At 41.8% G+C, this 25509-nt stretch overlaps 1 protein-coding gene across 1 annotated transcript in view; it reads right to left on the bottom strand.

Moving 5' to 3' along the window:
• Positions 1-25509, bottom strand: part of LOC146817966 (uncharacterized) — a 737869-nt gene that overhangs the window by 27756 nt on the left and 684604 nt on the right. Inside the window, exon 14 of the mRNA XM_085611444.1 lies at positions 2433-2578. Coding sequence (XP_085467570.1) covers positions 2433-2578 — 146 coding nt within the window. The remainder of the gene's footprint in view (positions 1-2432; positions 2579-25509) is intronic.

Below are 25509 nucleotides of genomic sequence, written 5' to 3'. Positions count from 1 at the left end.
CCACCCCTCACCATTAGCAAGCACGTCTCCATTATATCTCTGGTGCAGCCGCACTTTTGTCACAGCCACAATGTCTAAAGATGTAGGGTGGTCGGGTGTGTCCTGTCCTCTGGCTGTATCTTCTGTACCACTACTGTCCCATACAATGGTGTGGAAACCTTCCTGGGTCTCAACAGGCTATGCATAATCTGAGCGAGGTTACGGAGGTTTGCCAGACTTCTCCAGTCCTCTAACCACCCACTGGCCCTGGTATGGAGAGAGTGCGGCAAACAGCTCAAGCCACACCACGGGTGGTGAAACTTGGGCTTCCCTGGGTCTCCAGAAAGTACTATCTTTATTGCTTCTTCACTTGGGTGCTTGCTGCTAAGCGTATGAAGTTCTAGCATATCGGCTAGAGCCAGGAGTTTCAGTAAAAAGCACCTGTAATATAGGCTTCATGGAATACACCTCTCCGACTAAATAATTTTACTAGTAGAGTTTATACATCTGTTACCCGCTATCTCCTTGTTTGAAAATGTGTGCAAGCTATCGTAAGAACTTATTATTAAAGATATGCACCCTGCACACTTCCTCACACATAGGTCCATGTGAATGACAATACACAACAACAGCCCACAGACACCCTGTGGTGAAATTCTCCTCTTCCTCCATCTATTTTGACACAAACTGGTTTCTCTACTGTATTATGAAATGGAAACCAATACCTTTAGTGCAAATCTGGCCATGCACCAGCACCTAGGTAATTCTTTGCTTGGCTTGTTACAACACTTACAAGGCTCTTGACAGTACTGGCACAACCATGATCTCATTTGCCACCACACTACCCCGGATAATGCACAATAAAATTCCTGCACCCCTGTTTGAATCACAAAGATAGATCCCAAATCAAATATTTTGGCGCCAATGGACTCTGCTTTACACAGCCCCAAGGCGATTGAAATGTTGGTAGGCTTCAATGCGAGAGACACACAACAGCACAAAAAATGTACGGCCACCTCTTTAGCAGACAAGAAGACCACCTGTCCGATTTGAGATCTCCCTCATGGAAAGTTCCCTTGCAGACTAGGTGAGGGTAATTGCCTGAGGCTCCTGTATTCTATCATCAAACCAGCCAATCTGAAGAAGAATTATTTTTTCACCATTAACAGACACCATCTAAAATCGGAAGGTTCGCCTCCCAACCTTCCCCCAAATGTAAATAAATGTAAATTGATACTTGTATAGCGCACTACTCACCCGCAAGGGTCTCAAGGCGCTTGTACGGATACCGCTGTGGAACCCATCCTGGCTTTCCCTGTGTGGTGTCCACTCCTGGGCACCCCCAAGGTGGAGGCCAGGCATCCTTAGCGTTGTGGGGGCCGTTGTGGAGATTAAGCAAGCTATTGCCCAGAGTTGCAGAGTGGGACTCCATGATTGGAATAGGCACCGAGGCGAGAATTGTCAGGTCCGTGGAATTTTTGAGCCCAAGACCCACCGAGGCGGGGAATTGAACCCTGGTCCTGAGCCAGACCTCTGCATCAGGGTCTGCCGCTCTAACCATTGAGCCACACTTCCCCAAGTGTGTAAGGTGTGGCTGTGTGGAAGCCAAGGATGTCCATATGTTATTTGAATGCCCCAGGTTGATTGATTACTGGGGAGGAATGGAACTCTCTCTAAAAGGTATTCTTGGTATGGAGATCAGTCTGAATACAGCGCTTGTTCTCTTTGGAGTGGATGAGAAAATAAGCAATCTGTTGAGGCGGGCACAGAGAGGGCTGCTCTTTTATTTGATATTAATTGCTAGAAGATACATTTGTAAGAAATGGAGGGACCCTCTACCCCCGAAAGTGGAAGACTGGGTTAAGGCAGCCGTCAGGGTTTGGCGGCTAGATCAGGGTTTTAAAAGTGCCTTACTCCAGCTATATGGACTGACTTTTCAAACTGGTGCAGCTCCTTGGGAATCTACTATTCATTCCAATGATTACACCAAGACACCGTTAAAGGTGATGGTCCTATATGGCATCAGGGCTTTGGGCGAATGCAGTGACCGCAGGGTGGATAGTTCGACGGAGCAGTCGCTAGAGAGTTGCAGACGCCCTCTGTTGATATGAGGATAAAGAAAAAAAAAAAAAGACCACCTGTCTCCTCTAGTACTCGGCAGGCAGCAAAGGACTATGGTATGTTTTCTCTATTTGTCTGTGCTACATGCACAATAGATCCTCTTGCTGGTACTGAACAGAATGCATACTGTGGAAAAAAGCTTTAGGTATTAAGGAAGTAAATAGTTAGGAAGGATCAGAGCATCCCGCTTCCAGTCCTCTAAGTCCCCATGTACACAAACCTAAGTATAACATCACGTGGACATCGCTTGATTTCAGCTGTACTGATACAGGATGTATTTGCTCAATTTTAATAGCTGCTAGCAGATTAACAAATATATAAAGGATACTCACTTTTCAATAGGCTTTTCACTTTCACAGACCATCTGTTCTGGCTTTTCGTGGATTTGCTCTGAAGCATAACCACCGGAGCCCTCTGTAAATTGTCTCGTTTTGGGGGCATGCTTTGTCTTATTTTCTTCGGGAAATAGATAAGCCACCTGAAATAAGACGCAGGGATTAGATCACGAACTGTTTTGTTTTTCTTATGACAAACTCCTGGATGTTGAAGTTGAGTTTGCCTCTTTCCCAAAGAGCCGTTTTCCACAGAAATTGGATGCACGTGAAATGATAGCCAGCCACAATCTTTTTACATAAATGCATAGTTTGCTGACGTTTCTTCAGACATAACCATTTTGTGAAGAATTTTCAGTGTAAAATACTGATTGCAAGCTTTATTTTTCACTAAAATATGCAGCAACGATGTTTACCCATAATTGAACAGCATCTTCGAGATGTACAGGCACTATATTTCACAGAATCGACAGTATTACAACGTCCACTTCCTGTCTCTGTCCGTTGACAATTTTGACATTCCAAACAGTTGGACAATCTAGCGACATCCTCGGTTAAGCGCGCATTGTTCCCCCTACAGTTCTTTTCCTCAAAATCAGACAAGTTCTTTTTACTTACAATATATTTTTAATACATGAACAGTTGAGATGGCTGTGTGGGAGCAACATTCCTGTGTGTGTGGCTTATTTTCTTTGTTGTTGGTCTCATGATGCATGGGTGCCGAGTGAGAAAAATGTTGGTCCAAAGTCTTTCGGGAGGAAGGCATAATCATTGCAAATGAGCACTATTTAGCCACATTTTTATTTTCAATGTAATCCACATCACTGCCCTTATAAAGTGGTTTGCGTGTATATATATGCATGTGTGTCATGAAAAGGTGTACCCTGTGTGCCCTTCTGATATGTAAATCAACGTCATGAGCTAGATGTCAAGTGAAATTCCAACTGGCACGTTTGCACAAGGTCAGTGTAAATATTGGAAAATGTGTCTGGCACAGGAGTGCGTAGACACCAGGCAGTGAAGGGTTAAATACCATCCCAAGGTGGTGGGGTAGAATGATGGTGGCTCTGTGGGAGGGAGGGAAAGAAAGCACCAAATATCTCCGAGTAATTTTCAGACATGAGTCGGGGGTAGAGGTTTGAGGGAAGTATGTTGTGGAAAGCAACGATTTATATTTTAATCGTTGGTCAATAATCTCACTAGTTGTTGGCATGAGGCAATGGATATGGCAAGCTCTGAGCTACAGTCATGCAGGTCCAGGCCTCGGGCACAGACTTTTTAAGGCATGAGCAAAGGGGGCTGTGGCCCAGGGCCCCAGCCTTTCAGGGGGCCCCCTGATAGAGCCAGCTCAGTTCTGCAAAGTCTTGCCCTGGTGACCCCGACTAATTCTTACACATATTGTAATACACTCTCACACATCACCCATATTCAAAATAAATGAAAGGAAAATTGTATTTGAAACCGACATTTTGCAGAGAAATGTTGCATTTGTTTCATTCTTTCAGATCAAAGCAGGACCTCACATATTCATATGTCAAAGAGATTATTTGTAGTAATATAAGTGAACTGCTGCTGTTACAATATTGAAAACACATCTCACTATCCCTAAATATTAGATGTAAGCACTTTTAGAATATTGACCAGTGTACCTGTCCACTGTCAGTGACCTGGCCAAAGAGGACATGAAAGAGCTGAAAATGGATCATAAATTCAAAGCTGTTCCAAACAGGGCCCCCCAAAATATGTTTGGCCCAGGGCCCCCAGAATCCTTAATATGTCCCTGGCCTCCGGTGCAGTCTGTAGGCCATTTTGTGCAACATGTTAGTCTTTCCGTGTGCTAAACCTAGCCTTTGAGTACTTCACTTTTTTCTTAATCTTTGTGTAATGTGGGAAGGTATGGGCCTATAGGGGAGTGAGGCCTGAGGGGGTCACACAGATTTGTTCTCCCACTTCTCTGTAATGTTCTGCTGTTTATGACATGAGTCGGGAGGAGTTGTGTGGTGTGGCAGGAGTGGGAGAAAATATTTTGTCTATGATTTTTGTGTCATTATCTGCAAGTGTAAGGTGCAAGTCAGAGGTCTCCAACTTTTTCTGCAATAAGAGATACTTATAGCCAATAAAAATCATTCTCGGCTACTAATATTACTGGTGTAATAATAGTGACCTCTTCAGACAAGATTATATTAATTGCTACCATATACAAGACTATGAGCAGTAATCCTCACCTCAATTCATCAGGCATGGTTGCCAGCAGTATTGTTCGTCAACGTGGAATAACTCTACATGTGTAATAGATCACGGCCGTAGTTGCAGTGCCCCTGGCTGCCAGGTAGTAACAACAGTAATAAGCCTTCCATGACTTAATTATTTATTGCTCGAATATCCACTTTGAATATATTTTAAAAATGAGAAATGTCACCATTTACCTACAAACGTCAACATATGCGGTATAAAAATACTCACATTTTAGTCTTGAATACACATTTTTTAAATGTGATACCATTTGCTGCAGGCTGGAGAGGAACGTAATATTTTTGAGTCCATTTTAATTCCATTGCTGACATGGGTAGAGGGTTGGAGCTGGGCAGTACTGAATTTATTTCTTCAGGAGGTCATATGTCATTTTCTACTGTAACTGACATGGCATGTGGGTCGTGGAAGATGGAAGCTGCGGCAGGCTTAGTTAACAACTAATAGTGTTTATTTGTTCTTTGACTTATTTGATGTTTGTGTAATATTACACCTGGTTGTTACATGAGGTGTGTTCATTAAGGCCCTTACCTGTGCCGGTACATATACTTCAACAGAGTGATCACTTCTAGTGGTACTCATTTAAAAAAACATTAAATGTGATTAAGGACATTAATTTGACCAGACTCAGCAGTCAGCTAGTATGAATCTACATTATTAAGAATCACAGCAACATTTGATATTCATTGCAAGATAATTTTTGAAAAGACGCTTTGCGAAACAAGTATACATTTAATGGTTTATATTCCATAGAAATTGCAAAGTTATGATCATAAACCTATATAAAAGAGGCAGCAGACGAGTGAACTGAAATATGGTGCACCTCACAAGTTGTGAATATTTAGTATTGAGTGATAAAAATGCAGAAGCTGTACTTGCCATTGATCACGTAAGCCTCTATACTTGGAAAAAATACAACACAAATACAGTCCTAATATCAATGTTTAAAAACTGGTTGACAACAAGTGTTGATGTTTCGGTATTTCTGTGACAAAAAGTCGGTGGGGCCATCATCAGGACAATTTGATTTGTATATTAAAGTCGCTGCCTAAAAATGCAATACATATTGAATAATCTAGTTTACATGAGCCACTTAAAACAGCTGGCACCAGAAGTATTTAATAAATTCTTAAGTAATGTTATTAATATAATGGCAAAGCCATATAACATGAATTAAAATGTTTGTACCAATGCAAATGTGTCATAGTAGCACAAGTGCTGTAATATCTTCCCAGCCTTTACATACTCCCTATTCCTTTGAGATCAACTTTCCCAAACCTCCTTTAAAATGGTTGTTAGGTTTATTGCACTGTGATTTCTGTTTCTAACATCAACATATCTTAGTGTTGAAGGGGTGTTTCTTATATATAACTTTGATGTCTTGTTTAATTAGTTGGGGGTTTTCTGATGGGGTTCTCATTCAATTCTACTATTCTAGCATTGTACTTCACTATAAAGTTCACCTGATGTTTACTTGTTTTCCAAACAATTGGAGCGTCATCAACCTCTTATACAAGCTCAGATTTCTCATGGCAGAATAAACATTTATGAACCTGTTCAGTATCTTATTTTTCGTGCTCTGAAGACTCACTTTCCCCATCAGAAAAGCAAGAGAAGAGGCAAAGCCAGACACCATGAAGCATCAGGACTACGACCTGTTGATTCTTATATCAAGTTATCTACATCCTGAGCTACACTGATAGTTGGTGCCAAAATCCTTAATGAGAGGTTTTCCAATTCATGCAGGTTTCCCGTTGGTGCTAGCAAAGCTCTTAGATGAGGTGCCACCTTGGAGACACTGTCAGCGAAAGGATAATGGGTTATTGACAGGCTGCAAGCACTCTTCAAATTGAAGTTCTGTCTACAGTATGTCGATCTCTGCTACTTCCAACATCAAATAAAAGGAACAACATATTCCAGTACAAATAGACAATACGGTGACTGTTCTTATGTAAACAGAGTATCTCAATCAAGTTCTCTCTGTCCAGTAGTCCTACAGTTAGAGGCTTGGATGGAATCTTCTCTCCTTAAAAGTTTCCTACATCAGGGATCAGGCAGAAGAACACTTTATGCAGGATAGTTTCATCCTCTCAACACCTGTCCATATGTCCATCCATCTTCAGGAGATTATGCCAAAGGTTCAGGAGACTTTTATAGACCTGTGTACCTCCCTAAAAATACCCAACTGCCTAGGTGCTGCTCCCATTATACCACACTAATGGCTTGGAAGGTGGATACTTCTAGTCTTCCTCCTTTGTCTTTGGTGTCTACTCTGTCTCTTTCTTCCTCTACTAGTGATCACTCAGATACTTCTTTGGAATTGAGACATAGCAGCAGTTGTTGTTTAGTTATTCATTCTGGCTACACAGGCTCCAGTACCCCTTTTTTGACCATCTCTATTCTTTCAGTTTTAAAACTCCCTCGGTTTCCTTTTCTCCTTGGCTCTCGGGTGTATTTTCCAGATGAGTGTCTGGCTCTATCACAGTGTGGAAGCTGAAGGAATCAGTTTGCAGCAGACTCACAAGACATCTTAAAAGGGTCTTTACAATCAGACATCTAGAGGGACTTCCACCTTAAAATCCTATCCTAGGCACTGGAAATCTTTCCAACATGGGTGTACTACCTCACTCACCTTTACTCAATGTAAACTTTTATCTGTATTACTAATTAGCTTGGAGGGCTTTCGGAAGACTCCCTCTCCTTAAGAACACAGTGGGCATCAATTACAGCATTTCATGATCCTTTGGTCGGTTTGGGTGACCCAAGAGTTCCCACATCCTGAAAGGTGTTTTTCTTCTCCTGTTCTATGTCTGGGCGGTCTTCTCCTCCTTGGGACTTGATTCTGGTCTTAAAGTCACTTCGGTGTTCCCTTTTGAAACTTTATCTTCTGTTAATCTTACATTTCTGACAATTATGTTTTTTATCTCTTCAACTTACCGATTTGTGAACTATTTTCTCCATCATGCAGGTCTTCATTCCTGAAAATGATTGAGAATAGTATTGTGTTTTGTCCAGATCCTGGAGTTCTTTCCAAGGAGAATGTTTTGTCCATCTTTTTCCCTTCGCCATCTTCTCTGAATGGGAAGCCTTGCATTCAGTGGACGTAAAGAGAAAACCTTTGATGTATTTGGAATGTTTTAAAAGTTCTAAGGGGGCATATTAACAAGGAACAGGGAGAATTAACGCTAAGGGCGCTTAGCGTTAATTTTTTAACGCCCGCTATCGCTGGATAATATCGCCTGTTTATCGCGTTATTAACAGCGCTAACCGCCCAGGCGATTAAAAATCGCGGCATTTTGGGAGGTTATCGCTGGTAATGCAGCGATAAAACTACAAGGATAGGGATATCCTTGTTGATAGCCCATGGTGGACTTAGCCATGTAATCCACCTCACATTGGATTACGTGGCTAAGTCTGAAAATTAGCAGACGTAAAAAAGCAGCGTTAACTGTGGTTAGCGCTGCTTTTTTTGTCTCTAACAGGGTTAGCGTGAAGCTTGATAATAGGAGAAATGTCGCTTAGCCACATTTCTCTTATTATTTTGCTCTGGAATGCCCACTTTGCATCTCATTAGAGATGCAAAGGGAAGCGTTGCGAAAAAGGGTGCTAACATGCGATTTTGCATGTTAGCACCCTGTTGTTGATAGGGCGATATTTTAATCTCCGCTTCTTTGGCTTTTAAAGCCATAAAAACGGAGATAAAGCCCTTGTTAATATGCCCCTAAGTGTTTTTGTTTGCCTGATATTATTTTTGTAACCTTTATGGGAGCTGGAAAGGGGTGAAATGATTTGTCATTAGAATTAGTCCTTGATTTTGTTGCATAATTGCTTTAGCCTGCTCCTTGGCTTGTACTCCCTTTCCCTGAGAATTTCCAGGATAGTTACACAAGGGTGTGGCTTTCTCCTGGCGGAGCTCTAGGGTTTTCCTTAATCTGAAGAGCGGCTACATTGGTCTCTTCCCACACATTTGTACAACTGTACAGGCTACAAAATCTATTGTCTGAAGGTTGCTCTTTTGGACAGGATACACTTATGTCTGGTCTGCTTTAAATCGTGTATGTTGCCAGTAAATTATTTCCTGGGTGTTACATTAGTAAGTGACATACTGTGTGCATATGTTTTTATGTTGTAAGGTAAAGGCTGATTTTTGACTTTTGTTTACCTCCTATAATGACAAGCATGAGGGATGAAGAGGTAATGTTTTGATTACTTACTAGTGCATTTCATTACTCCTAATCCTACTCATCCTCATCATAGACATTACAAAAAAGCCCGCCATTCTTTGACTTCTGCTTTCGAGTTGGGTAGGATAAGTCAGGGCGTATGCTGGGAAGCCATGCCCTTTATAGCACACAGTAGTGTGAGAGTGGTCTGTATTTTCAGGGTGCTCCTGAGTTCTTCCTGTCTGGAGATAGGCTTCCAACAAAATTGATGACTTTGACGAGGACTATTAGGATTCTGTGTAATGAAGATCACTGGAAAGTATTCAGGACATTAGTGATTCTGCCATAATATCATGATGTGTTCAAATGTTAAAATATTTCCCATGTAGATCGCAAGCACTGTGAAAACTTACCGATGCAGCTTGGATTTGTGAGCCTCAACATTTCTGATAGAGTGCTGGATATTTTTGATGTTATGCAGTCTTTCACTTTCTTCTTAGTCCTGATTAAAGTTACATTGTTGAAAAAAAAAATTTGGTTGTACTCTAGCCAAAGACATGCATAATTATTTGGCTGCCACAGTATGATGAGTGGCAGCTTGTTATCAGAAACAAATTAGCTGCAGCCTCATAGTGTGAATATATAATACACTGCTCACTGTAATCCTGGCCCAGGTGTGATAACATAGCTGGAATTGCCAGAAGAAAAAAGGTTCCCCTTCAACTGTGAGATGGTATGTATGTTGCCAACACTTGTGTAGTGCAGTTGCACCATTTGTATGGCCTCATAGTCCTTTCAAATTCTGATGTGTGAACACATAGAAGTTTGTCAATTGCTGACTGTGACATCATATAGGTTTTGAATACAAGGTTAGAGGAACTTCTCTCCTGATGACCTCTATTTGATGCCCCTGAGCCACACCCATCCTGCCCTGCTCACCAAAACCCCTCCGTTTGCTGTTCAGCAGAGATTTCATTCTAGAGAGGGCAGATTAAGAAGCGTCAGGGTGGTGAATTTTAGAAGAGGAGTATTGTGCATAAAAACTATGCGCTGTACATATGTCCACAGCACTCATAATGCACATTGCTTGTGCCCACAATTATATGGACAGGCCCATTCATTGGGGTTCAATGGAAAAGACGAGCTGGGAGTGCTTGGGCAGTGCAGGTAAGAAGCTGTAACCCCTTGTGAGGCTGATCTGAAGATGTCACCCATGAGGTACAGGGAATGGTGGGAGAGGCAGAATCAATTAAAGCCTAGCAATGAATGGCGCTACAAGGCCGAAGAGTTCACCCAATCACCCCCAAACAGGTTCTGTAAAAGTAAAATAACACATGCATGGCACAGAACAACGGGAACAAAAGCAGGCAAAATACATATTCCTTAAGTCAGTATTTACATGGGATGAGAGGGGCACTTAGTCTGAGAAGGATGCAGAGGTTATTGAACTCATCAGTGGATCGTAGGGGTAAATGTACTATTATATCATGCAGCGCAGCATCCAACGGTATTGTGCAGCGCTGCAAGAAAGGGAGCGAGCAGGACAGCACCATAGCTACAAAGATAGGGCACGACTGCTCTCTTTTCAAGCACTAGTGCGCAATCAGGCTACCTAATGCCACGGACAGACATTTGACTATAGTACAAAGGTCTATGTGTAAGTCGAGCATAGGTTTTTGTACAGAAAGGATACCCTTCTAGTGCAAAACACTACGGCCATATTTACTAAACCTTTACGAAATGCAGCAAGGGAACTTTCTGCACTGCATTGCAGGAAAAGAGCAGAAATGTGCCATATTTACTAACACATGGTGCATTCTGATTTCTCATTGCACTGGTGCTTGTAGAAGCCTAGCGCCAATGCTGGTACTTTTGTGCCACAACCCAAAAGTCCCTGTGTTTTGTTAAGAATAGTTTTTGTGCAGGAAGGGTTATCTTCCTGCAAATACACAGTTGTTAGAGGCTTAGTTCGCTTTGTATGTGTGCTGCAGAATCCAGCATACACGCAAAGAGGAAGTTTGTATTTCTCCTCGATACGGCAGCCTAAGATAGGCGCACTATTTTGGCACAATCCCAGGTTTACAGACTTTAGTTAATATGGGTTTGTGTCAAAATACATGAGTCGATGCACAGGAACTCCCATGCCCCACTCACGTAATGCCTTGCAGATGCAAAGTATATCCGTTGCCTTCAGATACTTTTTTTTTTTCCTTCAAAGTCACACAATTTGTGCTTTGCATGGCTTTGTAAATCCCAAAATATATTTTGTGTTGTGGCTGAGCCAAAATAAGTGGAGAACTCATGATGCAAAATGTTAGTAAATCTGGGCCTATGTTTGGACTTACTTTAAAAAATGTACCACTTTGTTTGTGTTCAGCACAATTGCTAAGGGGCATATTATTCAGCACGGCGTTAAAATTATCGCCGCTTTAGCAGCAGAAAACTGCCGCTAAAGCGGCGATAATGGGCTTGATAATATGCCGCAGAGAATTCCAATAGAAGCCCATGTTGACACCAGAATATGGGCTTCTATGGGAATTCTCAAGGGCATATTAATAAGCCCATTATCGCCGCTTTAGCTGCAGTTTTCTGCCACTAAAGCGGCGATAATTTTAATGCCGTTTCTTGATAATATGCCCCTAAGTTTGTAAAATTTGGAGAAATGAAAAAGTTTTTCTTACTTTGTACTTGCCTCCAGGAGGTGTAATTTAATTTGTTTGGACGCAAAGCCCTATCTACAGTTGGTAGCATAGAGGGTTTTGGGTCAAAAAACATTGTTTGAGGAGGAATGTCCATGTGGGACAACCTCTTGACGGAAACTAAAACAAAGCAGCACAAAAAAATACTTTGTTACTTTTAGGGATATTTCCAGTGAAAACTAGTTGTGCACTCAAGTGTAGGGGGCAGGCTTACCAATATTTTATGCAAGGAAGCACAGTAATTACATTAAGATATGGCCCTGCTGCTCCCTTTCAAAGTGCGGGCTCATGTTCAAGCTCACTGCTGCATAGGGCTTTGTGTAAAAACCATTAGTGTTGGCATGGGAATGCCCATATGCCATTGATAAAATACCCCATTGACATGTGAGTGAATAGTTATATTTGTGTTACATTTTTAAAAACATTCCAGCGCAATTAAAGTTTTGCGTTGAAAAGTATTTAGATTATCAACATTTTGTGTCACTTTTGTGTCGTTGCACTGGTGCAAAGTCTTGTTAAATCTGGCCCCTAGTGTCAGAATATATTTTCCTTATTTTCACTTTCTGTTTGAATAGTGCCTCGTATTGTGAATTGCTTCAAAGCACCGAAAGCAAAACCACTATTAACAATTAGGATCTAATGTTATGCACTTTTTTTTTACTTTGAAAGATATAACCTCTTGCATGATTCTTCTGCCCCTCTCTTGATCATATTAGGTGACATTTTACATTCTCTGGCTCTCGCTGTAGATAGTGACAGGGGACCCCTACTGTGTATATATAGATTAGGTTGAAAGTGCTAACAGGGGCTACCACCCCTGCTGTTCCAGGACTCCAGGGGGGGTCCAGTCAATACAACAACAAAACGTCCTCATAAGTCAGTAAATGGCTTCTGAAAGACAAAGCACTTTAGAATGAGGATGACCTTGAGGCCTCTTAGCCCCAGCCCAGAGCAGCCCAGAGCAGCCCACGGCAGCAGGAGAACTCTGTCATTCCGTGCTGTAGCCCTTATACTCCAATGGGTGTTGCACGCCTGCTACACATGGAAGTGTCAACCGTGCCCACTGACACGCAAAGAAGTGCATGGATGGCCACGGACCTTCCCTTTAAGGAGAGGAAGAACTGAAGACTGAAAAAGAGCTGCCAACTCACACTGTGGAATCATGTGTCACACAATATCGTCTCGCTTCACTGAGTCTCCTAGTGAAAATGCCACATGGCTCAACAAATATGAGCCATGAACCCTGTCAAAGAAGCATTGACAAAGCCAATAGGTCTCGCCAATGGAAGAGGAATTGGCTTTGCCAATATGATACAGCCATGTTGTACACCAGCATGGCTGCTGTTCAGCATGGCTAAAGGAGAGTGGCATGGAGAGGAGTGTCATAAAGTGGAGTGGGGTGGAGTGAAGTGAAGTGAAGTGGAGTGTCCTTGAGTGAACTGTCAAGGAGGGAGTAGAGTGCAAGGGCATAGAATTGAGTGGCTTAGAGTGTCAGTCAAGTAGAATGTCATGGCGTTGTGTAGAGTGGAGTGGCATAAAGGGTGTTGCGCAGAGCAGAGTAGATTGTCGTTGATTAGAGGAATGTAGGAGAGGTGTATGGCATAGAGTGGAATAGAGTGTTGTAGAGTGTAGTGGCATGGAGTGGAGTAGTGTGTCGATAAAAAAAGTGGAGTAAAGTGGCATAGAGTGCAGTGGTTTAGAGTAGAGTGGTGTAGAGGACAGTAGCACAGAGCAGAGCAGTGAAGCATTGAGTGCAGTGGCGCAAAGTGAAGTAGTGTGGCATTGAGTGCAGTGGCATAGAGTCTATTGTTTCAGAGTAGAGTGAATTGGTGTAGAGTGGAGTGGTGCAGGGTAGATTTTCAGTAGTAGTGACAAAGTGCAGTGGTGCAGAGTAGAGTGGCGTAAAATAGAGTGGTGCAGAGTGGCATATAGTGCAGTGGCATTAAGTATATTGTTTCAGAGTAAAGGGAAGTGGCGAAGTGTGGAGTGGTGCAGGATAGAGTGCAGTGGCATAGAGTATTGGTGCAGAATGCATTAGCATAGAGTGCAGTGTTGCTGAGTAGAGCGGAGTGGCATAGAATGGAATGGTGCAGAGTAGAGTTGAGTGGCCTGGACTGATGTATAGTGCAGTAGCGAAGAGTGCAATGGTGCATAGTAGAGTGCACTGGCATAGAGTAAAGTGGTGCAGAGTATAGTAGAGCGGCATAGAGTGAACTGGTGTAGAGTTTTGCACCACACACCAGCAGTTCTAAAGCTGGCCGTGGTGGTAGTGGAGTTGTTGTTCCAGCGGAAAAGGTTCACCAATTTCATTGTTGACAACATACACATCCACCAAATAGTATAACAATGATTTTTTGACATTGGCAGGACATTTAAGTCTGTGGTGTAAATAATACAGTTGGTTTCCGGGCTGCAATTTGCAGTTTTCTGGAAAGCAGTAATCTGTATTGTCTAGGCTTTTATGGCACGGTGTTACTGCACGTATTGCACCTATTGACGCTATTGACGCTATTGCTCATTAAGTGCAGTTGTGTAGGCTACACCTTTTGGCTTGCCAATGCATGTTATTATTAAAAGAGTTTCAGACTCGCTGACTGTAAACAGAGATCATTAGACACTCACTAGAGGTTCACATTGAGCAAAAGCCAACAGTGCTTTGATAGAAGAACCTCAACATGGATATTTGTTGCCCCAGAATTTGTGTGAACCTCCTCCCTGTAGGACTGTTTTAAAGGTTATGCTACAGCCTCGTGAACTGAAGAATAGGAGGGGCAGGAGTGTGCTCCATGGGGAGAGTAATCTGCATTCCTTTTGCCTTCCTATAAACGTTCTCATTTTGAAGTCACAGAACAAAAATTAAACACCTGGCTCCAAAGCCTGACATTTTACCTTTGTGTTCAAATGCACAGGAAATGTTACAAGATATGAACACGATTTAAAGGCCTGTTTACAGAAAGTGAGATCTTGGAGGGAAACTGTAAACAAGGTTTGGGCAAGGCAAGAGACACACCCAAGCTGGACAGCCTAAAACAAACAGAGCCAGCAAATAGAAAGCAAGGAAATGTGAGTTACAAACCACGAAGCCAATGGTAAGAAATTGGTGAAATGCATTCCTAGGGAAGCTTTGTGAATGTCCCCTAGATGTCTTCAGCAAACCAGACAGCTGCATGTCTGGTAGGCTTCAACCTAAAAATGGATTCTCAGTACTTGTGTGAAGGATCAGAACCGATGTCCATCGGGGGTTGCACTCTCCATGACATGGGTTGCAGCCTCCAAAGCTTTTATTTGTGTTTTGAAGGAAGTTTGGAGGGAGAGCAGTCTGTTGTCGGCATAAAGTTCCACTCCTCTCCATAGCTCCACTCCTCCTCCTCCTCCTCCTCTCAAACGGTATAAAGTTTCAAACTTAGCAGTTCTGCAGGAGGCAGCTGCCCAGGAAATTTTCCAACTCAGGGCTGAGTTGCATCGGACTAGTTGGGCCAGCTCCATGTGGGAGGAGCAGAAACGATCTCATTGCATCTAAATACAAGTGCCTTAAAAGGCCCACCAGCACAAATTAACTACTCACATGAAGACTTTAAATATAAGTTTAAATTAAAATAATGGATCTTATTGATATTTGCCTTTCTTAAATTGTAAATCCAGCAGTGCTTATGTACAAAACATGCCCTCACAACATACATAACTTTGAAGTGTTTTTGCAGCACAGTGAAAGAGCAAGAGTTGGGAGTGTGAAGAAGGGAACTACGCAACTATGTCATTGGTTGTCTGATGAAATATTGTCAACAAAATTGCCCAAAAATATTGATGACACAAATATCAACTTCACCTACCTTGCATTTAAAGTCAAAAATATCAACAACAAAAACATAGAAGACCACAATATTGTCAGAAAAGGTATTTTAATAACTTTAAAAGGTATTAATTTTAAAAATAATATTACAATTTATAAACATATAGTTATCATATAAAAATATGAAAACAATTAAAACTTACAAGCATAAAATAAAATATATACTTTAAAATAATCAAACAAAATAATTAACATAGCAGTTAAAAACAATTATTTAAATATAAATAATAAGAAGCATATGCAATGCAATAGGTCTCGCATTACTGAAGTTTGAGCTATTGGTGTTGCTAATAAGAATGCAATGCCAATAGCTCAAACTTTCAGTAATGCGAGAGCTATTGCATTACAAAGCAATCGTGGCACCCATGCTTTAGCTTAGTATAATTAAGGCTAAATCGCGGGTACAATGGCAGCACTCACGCTTTAGTTTTAGACATCTGAAGCTAAAGAGCGGGTGCCGTAATTGCTTCAAAAGTAAAGAAATAGAAAAAAAATTGAATTTATAGTTCTTTACTTTCGAACCAATCGCGCACTTGCGCTTTAGCATAGATGTTTAAAGCTAAAGCGTAGGTGCTGCCATTATAAGCAAAGGACATAAACAGAAAAAAAAGACATACGGCATTTGGCGACACTGGCGTCGCTTTTATTGGAGCTGTTGCCACGCTTGTTAAATTAATACATTTTTTAAAAAAGTTTTACACCCTCGAGCACTATTTTCCTAAGTGGTGTTCTCCTACCTGCTGTTTCAGGCAGGAGAAAACCATTTAAGAATAGAGTGCTCGAGGCTGTAACTAAAACATCTAGAGCAGACGTCTTCAAACTTGTTGATGCCAAGACCCCCTTGTCAAAATTTCTAGGCGTAAGGACACCCTCCTGACAAAAATTTCGAGAACCTGGTACTCCTCATCATCGACAACCATAAACGCACCCAATTCCCACAAAAATTCATTTTTACGGTGGGGAAATAATATTAAACAGTGTTTAGCAAACCAAAGGTCACTGAGTGTGGGGGCGTGGTCAAATGTGTAGCTAAAACAAAGCACCTAAATTATGAGGAATTGGCGTAGGGCACTGCCGCAAGTCTTCTTGCTGTGCTGCCCTACGCCAATGTGAAAGGGCAGGAATGCACCATATTTATGAAATACGGTGCATTCCTATCCTTTCCCCTTGCGTTGGCTCCCAAATTGCGGCCTAGCACCAACATTTGCAGGATTGTTTTTGCGCAGGAAGGGGCACCTTCCGTCATGGCCGGACTGGCCATAGCGGGCACCGGGCAATACCCCGGTGGGCCGCAAGGGTGGGGGCTGGTTTTAGGCCCCTGAGGGCTGCTTTTGTTACAGGGCCGTTTTTGCAGCATAGCTGCAAAATCGGCCCTGTAACAAAATCGGCCGAAAACTGGCCCTGGAAAAGAGCTCGGCCGCAACCCCAACCACGGGGGGGGGGGGGGGTGGATGGAGTGGCCAAGCACTTTACCAGGGCTACAGAATGCAGCACACATGGAAAGAGGAAAAAAACGAGGAGAAATTAAAACATTTCTCCTTATTACGCCTCTGCTGGGGAGGCGTACGCTTTTGGTGCCCCAGCATCAAAATCGATGGGTGTTGCGTTGGACCCCCCACACAATGCCCATGGAACACCTCCTTGACGCAGAGTAAGGCAACGCAGTGACTTGGGTTGCTTTGTCTTACTCCCTATCTATGAGGCCTTGCAAAGCCATGAAGGGTGACGCTTGTGCCGCCGGAGTGCCAAAAAAGGTGATTCTCAGGCGATGCAAGCCTCTCATAAATAAGCGCCATAATATTCTGTACGTTTTTTAGTTCTTACAGGATCAGGTACCTACATATAAAATAATGGTGCGCATGAAAGAAAGAAAAATACATTTAAAAAGTTGTTACTCAGTAGAAAATGCACTGTGGTACATTATGAAACCTCTAGTAGTTAATGCACTACAGAGGTCTGTGTGTAACCAGAGAGCCACATAATTAAATCTTGGTTGGTGCACTGGAGAATAGTGACTTGTGTATTGTTTGTTATGTGACAGAAAGCACTGTGAATTTGTAAGTCATTATTTTATACTTGCATTGCATTACACACAGTATAACATAGACTGATACAGAATGTGTAAATGGTTTTATGATACAATTGTGCTTCCAAAATGTAGATATTAGTAATACCAGGGCATATGTAATGCATTTCCTTTTTATATAACTGTCCTTTCAACACCTCCTTAGGGGTACTAACGCCTGTGTAAATACTGTTACGATTAAAAGCAAGCACTTCACAGCATAGTTGTTAACTCTTTGCAATACCACTCATAAAAAACCAAATCAAATCTTTGTCATCACAAAGCTTGGAGTGATTCCCCGGGTCCCAAACACCCTTTACATCTGCAGATTAACTAATAGGGCACATTTGCATTTCTTTCAAGCAGTAGGCACCCTGGCACGAAAGTATTTTAACGATCGAAATTAGCCATCCCAGGTCAGCAGTTTTTTTCCAAAATGAAAGCAAATGTTTTTGATTCCAGGCACAATTGAGGCTGGGGAATGCGTGACCCCCTTAGGACTCCACGGCCCCACTTGGGGTCGAGCTCCACAGATTGATGACCTCTGATCTAGAGTAACAACACATGTAACGGGTTACAAGAACAGAAAAGTAGGTTTCACCCTTTGGGTGACAGCTGCGCTTAACAAGAAATAAATACATACATACTAAGGAGGGACTACTAAGCCTATTGACCACTGAAAAGCCACCATTTACAAATGACAGTGACAGGAGCCAATTAAAAAGATGGACGGAAAGTGGGCGGAGCTTCATGCCCATATCCAGAGCGTTGCCACGTGCACCCCGTGCGATGCCGCTCCTCGAGTAAGTCACACATTAACCAGAGTAGATTGGCACATAATAATAATAATAATAATAATAAGACCAGCACGTAGTCTGAAAAGGATGACTCACATGGGAGGCCATCTGAGAAAAATGAGCTCTTAATGAGTTCTGAGTCCTGAGGAGAACCCTGCAAAGACATATTATTGAGTTTGAAGCACGTCGACTGTTGTTTCACCAAACAAGTGTTCTGCGCAAGGATTTACTACATTGGCTCAAGATGTGAATTAGTCTAAATTATTCAGTAGAAGCTTTCATTGAGCCCCAATAGTCCACTGTTTGGTCTTGCTCTGGGAAAAGGATTTTCCAATATAGGCGGGGAAACGCCAACCTACAGGGTATTGTTCTATTTTCCTTTTTCATGAATGAGAATTTGGATTATTAATCAGAGAACCAGAGCTTAATGTATTTATTTTTGTAGTAGGTGTTTTGTCAATTTTTTTAATGTTTTTTTCCGACAATGTTTTTTGTGGTGTTGTAAAATTTGTAATTTGATGTACCACACTTTTTGTGTTCTTCTGTGGATTTTGTATAATTTTTGTGTGATTTTTATTGAAACATTTATGATTTTTTAGATGAAAAATCCATAAAAAATTCTTAAGAAAAAAATGATATGAGTATACCAAATAAAACAAAAATAGATGGTCATATCAAGTGTCATGTGTGATCATGCGGAGTGATGAGCAACTGCTATCAGTATTGGCATGTGTATTGTTGTGAGACATATCCGGAATACTGCCTAGGCGAGACCTAAAAATTGCTAATATTAATTAAAAAGATATTAAAATACTAAAAAATATAAAATACCATTAAAATAAAAAATGAAAACATTACAACCAAAAATAAATCATGAAAATGCATTCCATTCACTTTAAAAATAAAACGAAAAATATATATTAAACACTTTAAAAAAAATCCTATTAACAAAAACACCTGTGGAAGGTTCATATTCACTACTCCCACTACACCCTGAACAACACTAGTGTAAGTGTGCAACTTTGGAAGGTCTAGATCTATTATTCCCACACCGAACTAACCAAAACTAGGAAGAGTGTTGTACTTTGGCGATCACAGGTTTACTATTCCCACTCCAGCATAACTAAAGATTGGAAAAGTATTGGACGTTGTAGGGGTCAGATTTATTATTCTTATTCCAACATAAGCAAAAGTAGGGAAAGTGTTGGACTTTGTAGGGGTCAGGTTTACAAATCCTATTCCAACATAAGCAAAAGTAGGAAAGTGTTGGACTTTGGTGGAGCCAGATTTACTATATCTTCTCCAATTGGAGGAACAATAGGAAAAGTATAGGACTTCGAAGGGTTAAAATGTACTATTCCCCATCCAAAGTAAGCAAAACTAGGGAAAGTGTTGGACGTTGGAGATAAGATTTACTATTCCCATTCCATAAGCAACAGCAAAGAAAGTGTTGGACTTTGAAGGGGTCACATTTACTATTCCCTCTCATAACTTTTTAAAGTAAAACATTGAAATGTAGACAAAAAAAATCTTTAAATTAATAAACATATTAATTAAATATAATAAGTACAATTAAATGTAATAATTACAAGTTCTATATTAAACACAAAAAAATATTTAAAAATAAGTGTAAAACACTTCCCACCCTACTACACTACAAAAATTAACACCAACAAACCAATACAATTAATAAAAAATAAAAAAAGATACTCTATTATTACCGTAGCAATTAAAATTAATAAAATTATTAAATATAATTAACACAGAAAATAAAGACGCTGATCAACCAGGTAGCAATAAAAACATCAACAAATAATTATAACAATTGAAAACTATTTATCAAGTAAATAGAAAAGATTAAAAAAGCACCATATACGCAAATTGTCGTCTGTCCAGTTGGGCTCGTCTCAGTTCCCAACCCAGCCTGACACTTGCACCTTAATCCAGCCGCCACTGTTACTGTGTTTGCCCCCCTTGGGAGCTAGGTGGGGTGAACGTTTGGCAGGGCGATTGTTGGCAGTGCTCCGTGGCAGAGGGCAAACTGCAATGCCTCTTCTCCAGATATTGTCACAAACCCCACTAATGGCCACAGAAGGACCACACATGCTTATAAAAGCTCCTCCTTCTAAAGACCATAGAGAAATATCACCTCACTAGATTCAGAGAACAGGCATTTATAACATTCATCCTACATATTACACCATAAAATAGTAGAACCTAGAGGAATTATGAAGTTAGATACAGGAAGCAATCCCATACATCGCTCACTTGTGTCAGACCATAGGCCTTATTACGAGTTTGGTGGTCCCGTGCAGAGGCAATCCGTGAGCTTGGCTGTCTGACTGCCGTATTACGAGTTGGGCAGATTGGCTTTGCGAAGACTGCCGCTGGACCACCGAGACCGCCAGCAGACTGCAATGGTTCGCGATCAGGGAAAGACAGCAACCATAGGGTGGTACAGGGGAGCTGCACCACCGTGCATATTATGAGGTGCCTGTTCCACAAGTGGACCACAGCGGTCCAACAGCCTGCTTCAAGGTGGCGATGACAAAGGATTTGGGGTGCATACTCACCTATTTCTTCTTCTCTCAGGCAGATTCCAACGTGGATCCCTTTCTGCAGGTCCTTCCTTCACAGCAGGATCTTCACACCAAGGATTATGACATTGTTTGCGGTGATCTACAGGTAAGTCCTTTTCATACCCATACCCATTGCTAGGGCTACGGCCATATAGGCTGACCCCCGGTAATGGATATATGGTATTTCTCCACATATATCATGCATATGTGAGCATCCAACACATCTGCAGTCGAAATGCACACATAGGCATTAATATATTTGGGAAAAGTACTCACCACCGCTATAACATTCCCACCTCCACACCGTCGGCCCCGTGATCAACTTGTAGAACGGCAGTCTTTGGACCGCCAGCTCCGTGGGCTGCTGGAGGGGGCAGACGCAGTCCTACGGCAGTTGCACCATCAAACTCGTAATTAGGCCCTTAATCTTAGACAACTCACATAAACATCTTAATGTGCCACCACACGTGCAACCACTGCCAAATTGGAATGTACTCTGCACTTATTTACTTTTCAACAATATCCTCAGGATGACTGCCAGGATGTGGCAATTAGAAAAGCCCCAAGTGTGAACCCCAGTTTGACAGATGGGACAGCAAAGCTGACATTCATTCAAGTTCCCTCTTTTTGACACCCAAGTACAATGCAATGGCTCAGCATGACATACTACACAGAGGAAAAATATTGAGGCTTCTGCACTCACGTTCAAATCCTTGAATTACCACAATATGGAAGGAATTGGGGTTGTTGAGGGAGCAATAATTGCCATGATTGAATAGGCAAGAGTAATCTAGGCCAATCTGGAAAACATCAGTCTGATTTGGAGACACAAGGATGAACTTGCAACATGGGGCATTACAATTCCTAAACCAGTTATGGTGGGTTATCCGGAACCATTGACCCACACCTCCACCACAGTCATACATCTTACCATTAACCCTAAATCCATCCTCAAAGCTAATCAGGGTTATATGTCCTGTAATCCAACTACTGATGATCTAATAATTAGTTTGAAACCTCATACAGGCAGACAGGCATGTGATAAACAATACCATACATAGAAAACAGATTACAGATCAGATTCGATCTGGCTTGCCAGCACCTTACATAATACCTCCTCTCAGTAGGGATAACAATATTCAATCACCTAAACAGGAAGCCAATTTTAGCAGGGGGCCTCTAACAATGCTTTCATAGAATCTTGCAGGGCTGGGCAGACTCCTAAAGATGAGGAAGGTAATCCCTTCCTGTTCACCAACAAATAGTCTGGAGTCAGGGATCATAGTGTTGCAATCCCATCCCTGTCTTGGGATTCTGAAGTTTCTGTATAAATGCCAATAAACCCCAAAGCAAGAGCAGGGTCAGTGGGGGGCTGCCTCTAAGTATCAAATAGCCTCAATTGAGTAGCAAACCCTATCAATCTATCATGCATCACTTTGGAGGCACTGCAAATAACGTGGCATATCGCAGGGAGGACTGCTTATTCATTCTTAATTATAAATATTTATCTCCATCCAGGCAGTAAGTGCAAAGCAAACCCGATACAGCACCTTGAGACCACAATTAACTTCTCCTAGAAGGAAAGAGAGATGTCTGCTCAATCTTAACAAGTGATTTTAACTTCAATTTGGCATACAACTTGACAGGGGATCCTTTATACACACACTCTGACACATTTTGGGAAATTCTCACAGCTATCACTTTATATCAGTGGCACAAATCTAGAGGCCTAAGCTTTCTTAAGTCATTACAGTCATTTACGGAAGGTTCTTTCCTGATAGGCTGATGTGAGATATGCATTTTTCAGCATCCTGGTATATGAGGATTACGCTTACGTCTCAGCAGAGTGCTTCGAAAACAGAGAATTGTTTATTTATTTATTTATTTGTGGGTTTATATAGCGCTAGAATCGACTCCAGCTGGAGTATCTCTGCGCTTTCTGGAGCCGGTAGAAACAGAGGAATAATAGGAGCTAGATCTCGTTTCTGAACAACACAGTCTTCAGGAGTTTCCTGAAAGTGAGATGTTCTTTGCACTGTCTCAGATGAAGAGGAAGTCTGTTCCATAGGGTAGGGCCTACGATAGATAGCGCTTTACCACCGTGTCTAGATTTCTTTGCACGGGGAGTCATCAGAAGAAGACAGTTACTGGACCTAAGTGAACGACTTGGAACATAAGGAACAAATTTGTTCTGAAGATAAATAGGCCCTTGTCCATTTAAACATTTATGGATCAAGCAGCATAACTTGAACTTAGATCTCTGGCGAATGGAAAGCCAGTGCAGTTTCTCCAGAAGAGGTTTGGACGCAGTTCTTGGAGGAACATTAAGGACAAGACGAGCCGCGGTGTTTTGAATGACCTGAAGCTTGGCCAGCACATTTTCGTTGGCAGAAAGCAACAGGCCATTGCAGTAGTCAATTCGACTCAGAACCAATGTCTGGACCAGAGTTCTTCTGAAAGAGTCCGGTAGTAAGGGAAAGACTCTGCGTAGCAGGCCAATCGTATGGAAACAAATTCCAGCAGTATGGTTAGCATGCTGTCCAAATGACAGGTCTTGATCCATCCGAATCCCTAAACTCTTCACAACCTGTTTGGATTCTGGAGCTACTCCCAAATCGGGGGGCCACCAATCAGGGGTCCACAATAGTTTGGCTTCTCCAAACAGCATTAGTTCCGTCTTACTGACATTGCATTGCAGGAAGTTGGAAGACATCCAATTAGCCACCGCCTTCATGCCCGCAGAAAAGGAGTTTTTAATTTCTGCGGACATGGTCTTAAAAGGGAAGAGGAGCTGCGTGTCATCAGCATAGGATACTGGAATGAATCCATAGCTGCGCATCACTCTTGCCAGGGGTGCCACATAGATGTTAAATAAGGTAGGGCTTAGACAAGAGCCCTGTGGCACCCCTTTCGATATCTCCACCTCTGCTGATCGGTACGTGTCCATGATCACTCTCTGGGAGCGCCCTGACAGGAAGCTCTTTAGCCAATCAATGGCTTTATCCTCAATACCAGCGTTCGACAACCGGTCAATAAGAATGGTATGGGACACGGTGTCGAACGCTGCTGAAAGATCTAAAAGAACTAGGATTACTGAGAAACCCTTGTCCTGATACATATGCAAGTCGTCTGTAACAGACAGCAAGGTAGACTCTGTGCTGTGTTTCGGCCTGAACCCTGATTGTGAATAGTCCAGGCCGCCAACAAGTTCGATATGATTGGACAGATGACCGTTAACATATTTTTCGATCAGCTTCCCTAAGAATGGTAAAAGGGATATGGGCCTGAGATTTGTTAGATCGGACCATGGGATAGTAGTATTCTTCCTAATAGGCCTAATAAGAGCACGTTTCCACTCTCTTGGGACAGTGCCTGAGCCCAGAGAAAGATTCACCAACCTTTGGATCATGGGGCACAACTCGTCAGTCAGGACAGGCATAATCCTGGCTGGGATCATATCGTCAGGGCTACCACTTTTAATCCGTGATACTAGTGCAGATGTCTCTTGTAAAGAAATGGGTGGAAAAAAGCTTAACATAAATTTATTCAGATTGGGGTCAGCATCTATTTCCAAAGGTGCCATATCTGTGGTCAGTTTGTTATTGGTGCAAACTATTTTGTCATAGATAGTATCTATCTTGTTCGTAAAAAAGCAAGAGATGTCGTCACACAGCTGTTGGGATGCAAGGTCCGAAGATTCACAAGCTGCCGGTTTAACAAAGGATTGTAGGACTTGGTACAAAATCCTTGAAGAGTTTCCTGCAGCTGTGATTTGCGATGCAATGTGAGTCTTGCGGGCAACACGAATGGCTTTGTGGTATATAGATAGTGAGTCCCAATATTTATTTTTGTCCTCGATCAAGTGAGAGGTTCTCCATCTCTTTTCAAGTTTCCTGGCATGCAATTTTAACGTCCTAAGGTGATCAGTAAACCAAATTTCTTGTTTTTTTGTGAGTCTGGGTTTAAATTGTTTAAAAGGGGCAATCTTGTCAATGGTTTCCACAATAGCTTTTTCACAATTTTTAACGGCCGTATCAATATTTTCGTTAGAAACAAAAGGTGGACAATAAAAATTATTTTTAAAAGTGGTGTTGGTAATTTTGTGCCACTGTCTACGTGTCCTCGGTAACTGTTTAGTTCGAGAGGAGATACGTTTCGGGTAGGGAGTAAGGAATTCCACAACATAGTGGTCCGTCCAGTTGACCTGCCTTGCTGGTGGACAAGAGACCAGCATAAAATTAGAAAATACCAGGTCAACGGTATGGCCTGCCTGATGTGTGGGCCCAGAGTTGCGTTTCATAAGGCCCAATGAGGACAGGTCAAGAAGTAGGGATTGGGCCTCGCAACAGTCCGACTTATCACAGTGTACATTAAAGTCTCCGACTAAAATAAACTCGCTGTCACTATTGACATATGGGGCAAGTAGCTCAATCAATAAGCTAGAGAAATTATTGTACGATCCAGGGGGTCGATATACTAATGCACCCATTTGAGTATCATTAGATGGCAGTATTATTTTAAAAATTATTAATTCAATTTCTGGGGAACTTATTTCATCTAAAACAGATATACCAATTTCCTGTTTATGTACAATTGCAATCCCCCCACCAATTTTAGTGGGGCGATCCAGCCTAACTATTTTATAGTCACTAGGGACTCCCAAGGTTATGGCAG

The sequence above is a fragment of the Triturus cristatus genome, chromosome 6 (genome assembly GCF_964204655.1).
Source record: "Triturus cristatus chromosome 6, aTriCri1.1, whole genome shotgun sequence".
Taxonomy (NCBI): Eukaryota; Metazoa; Chordata; class Amphibia; order Caudata; family Salamandridae; genus Triturus; species Triturus cristatus.
This window is presented reverse-complemented; position numbering and strand designations above follow the sequence as displayed.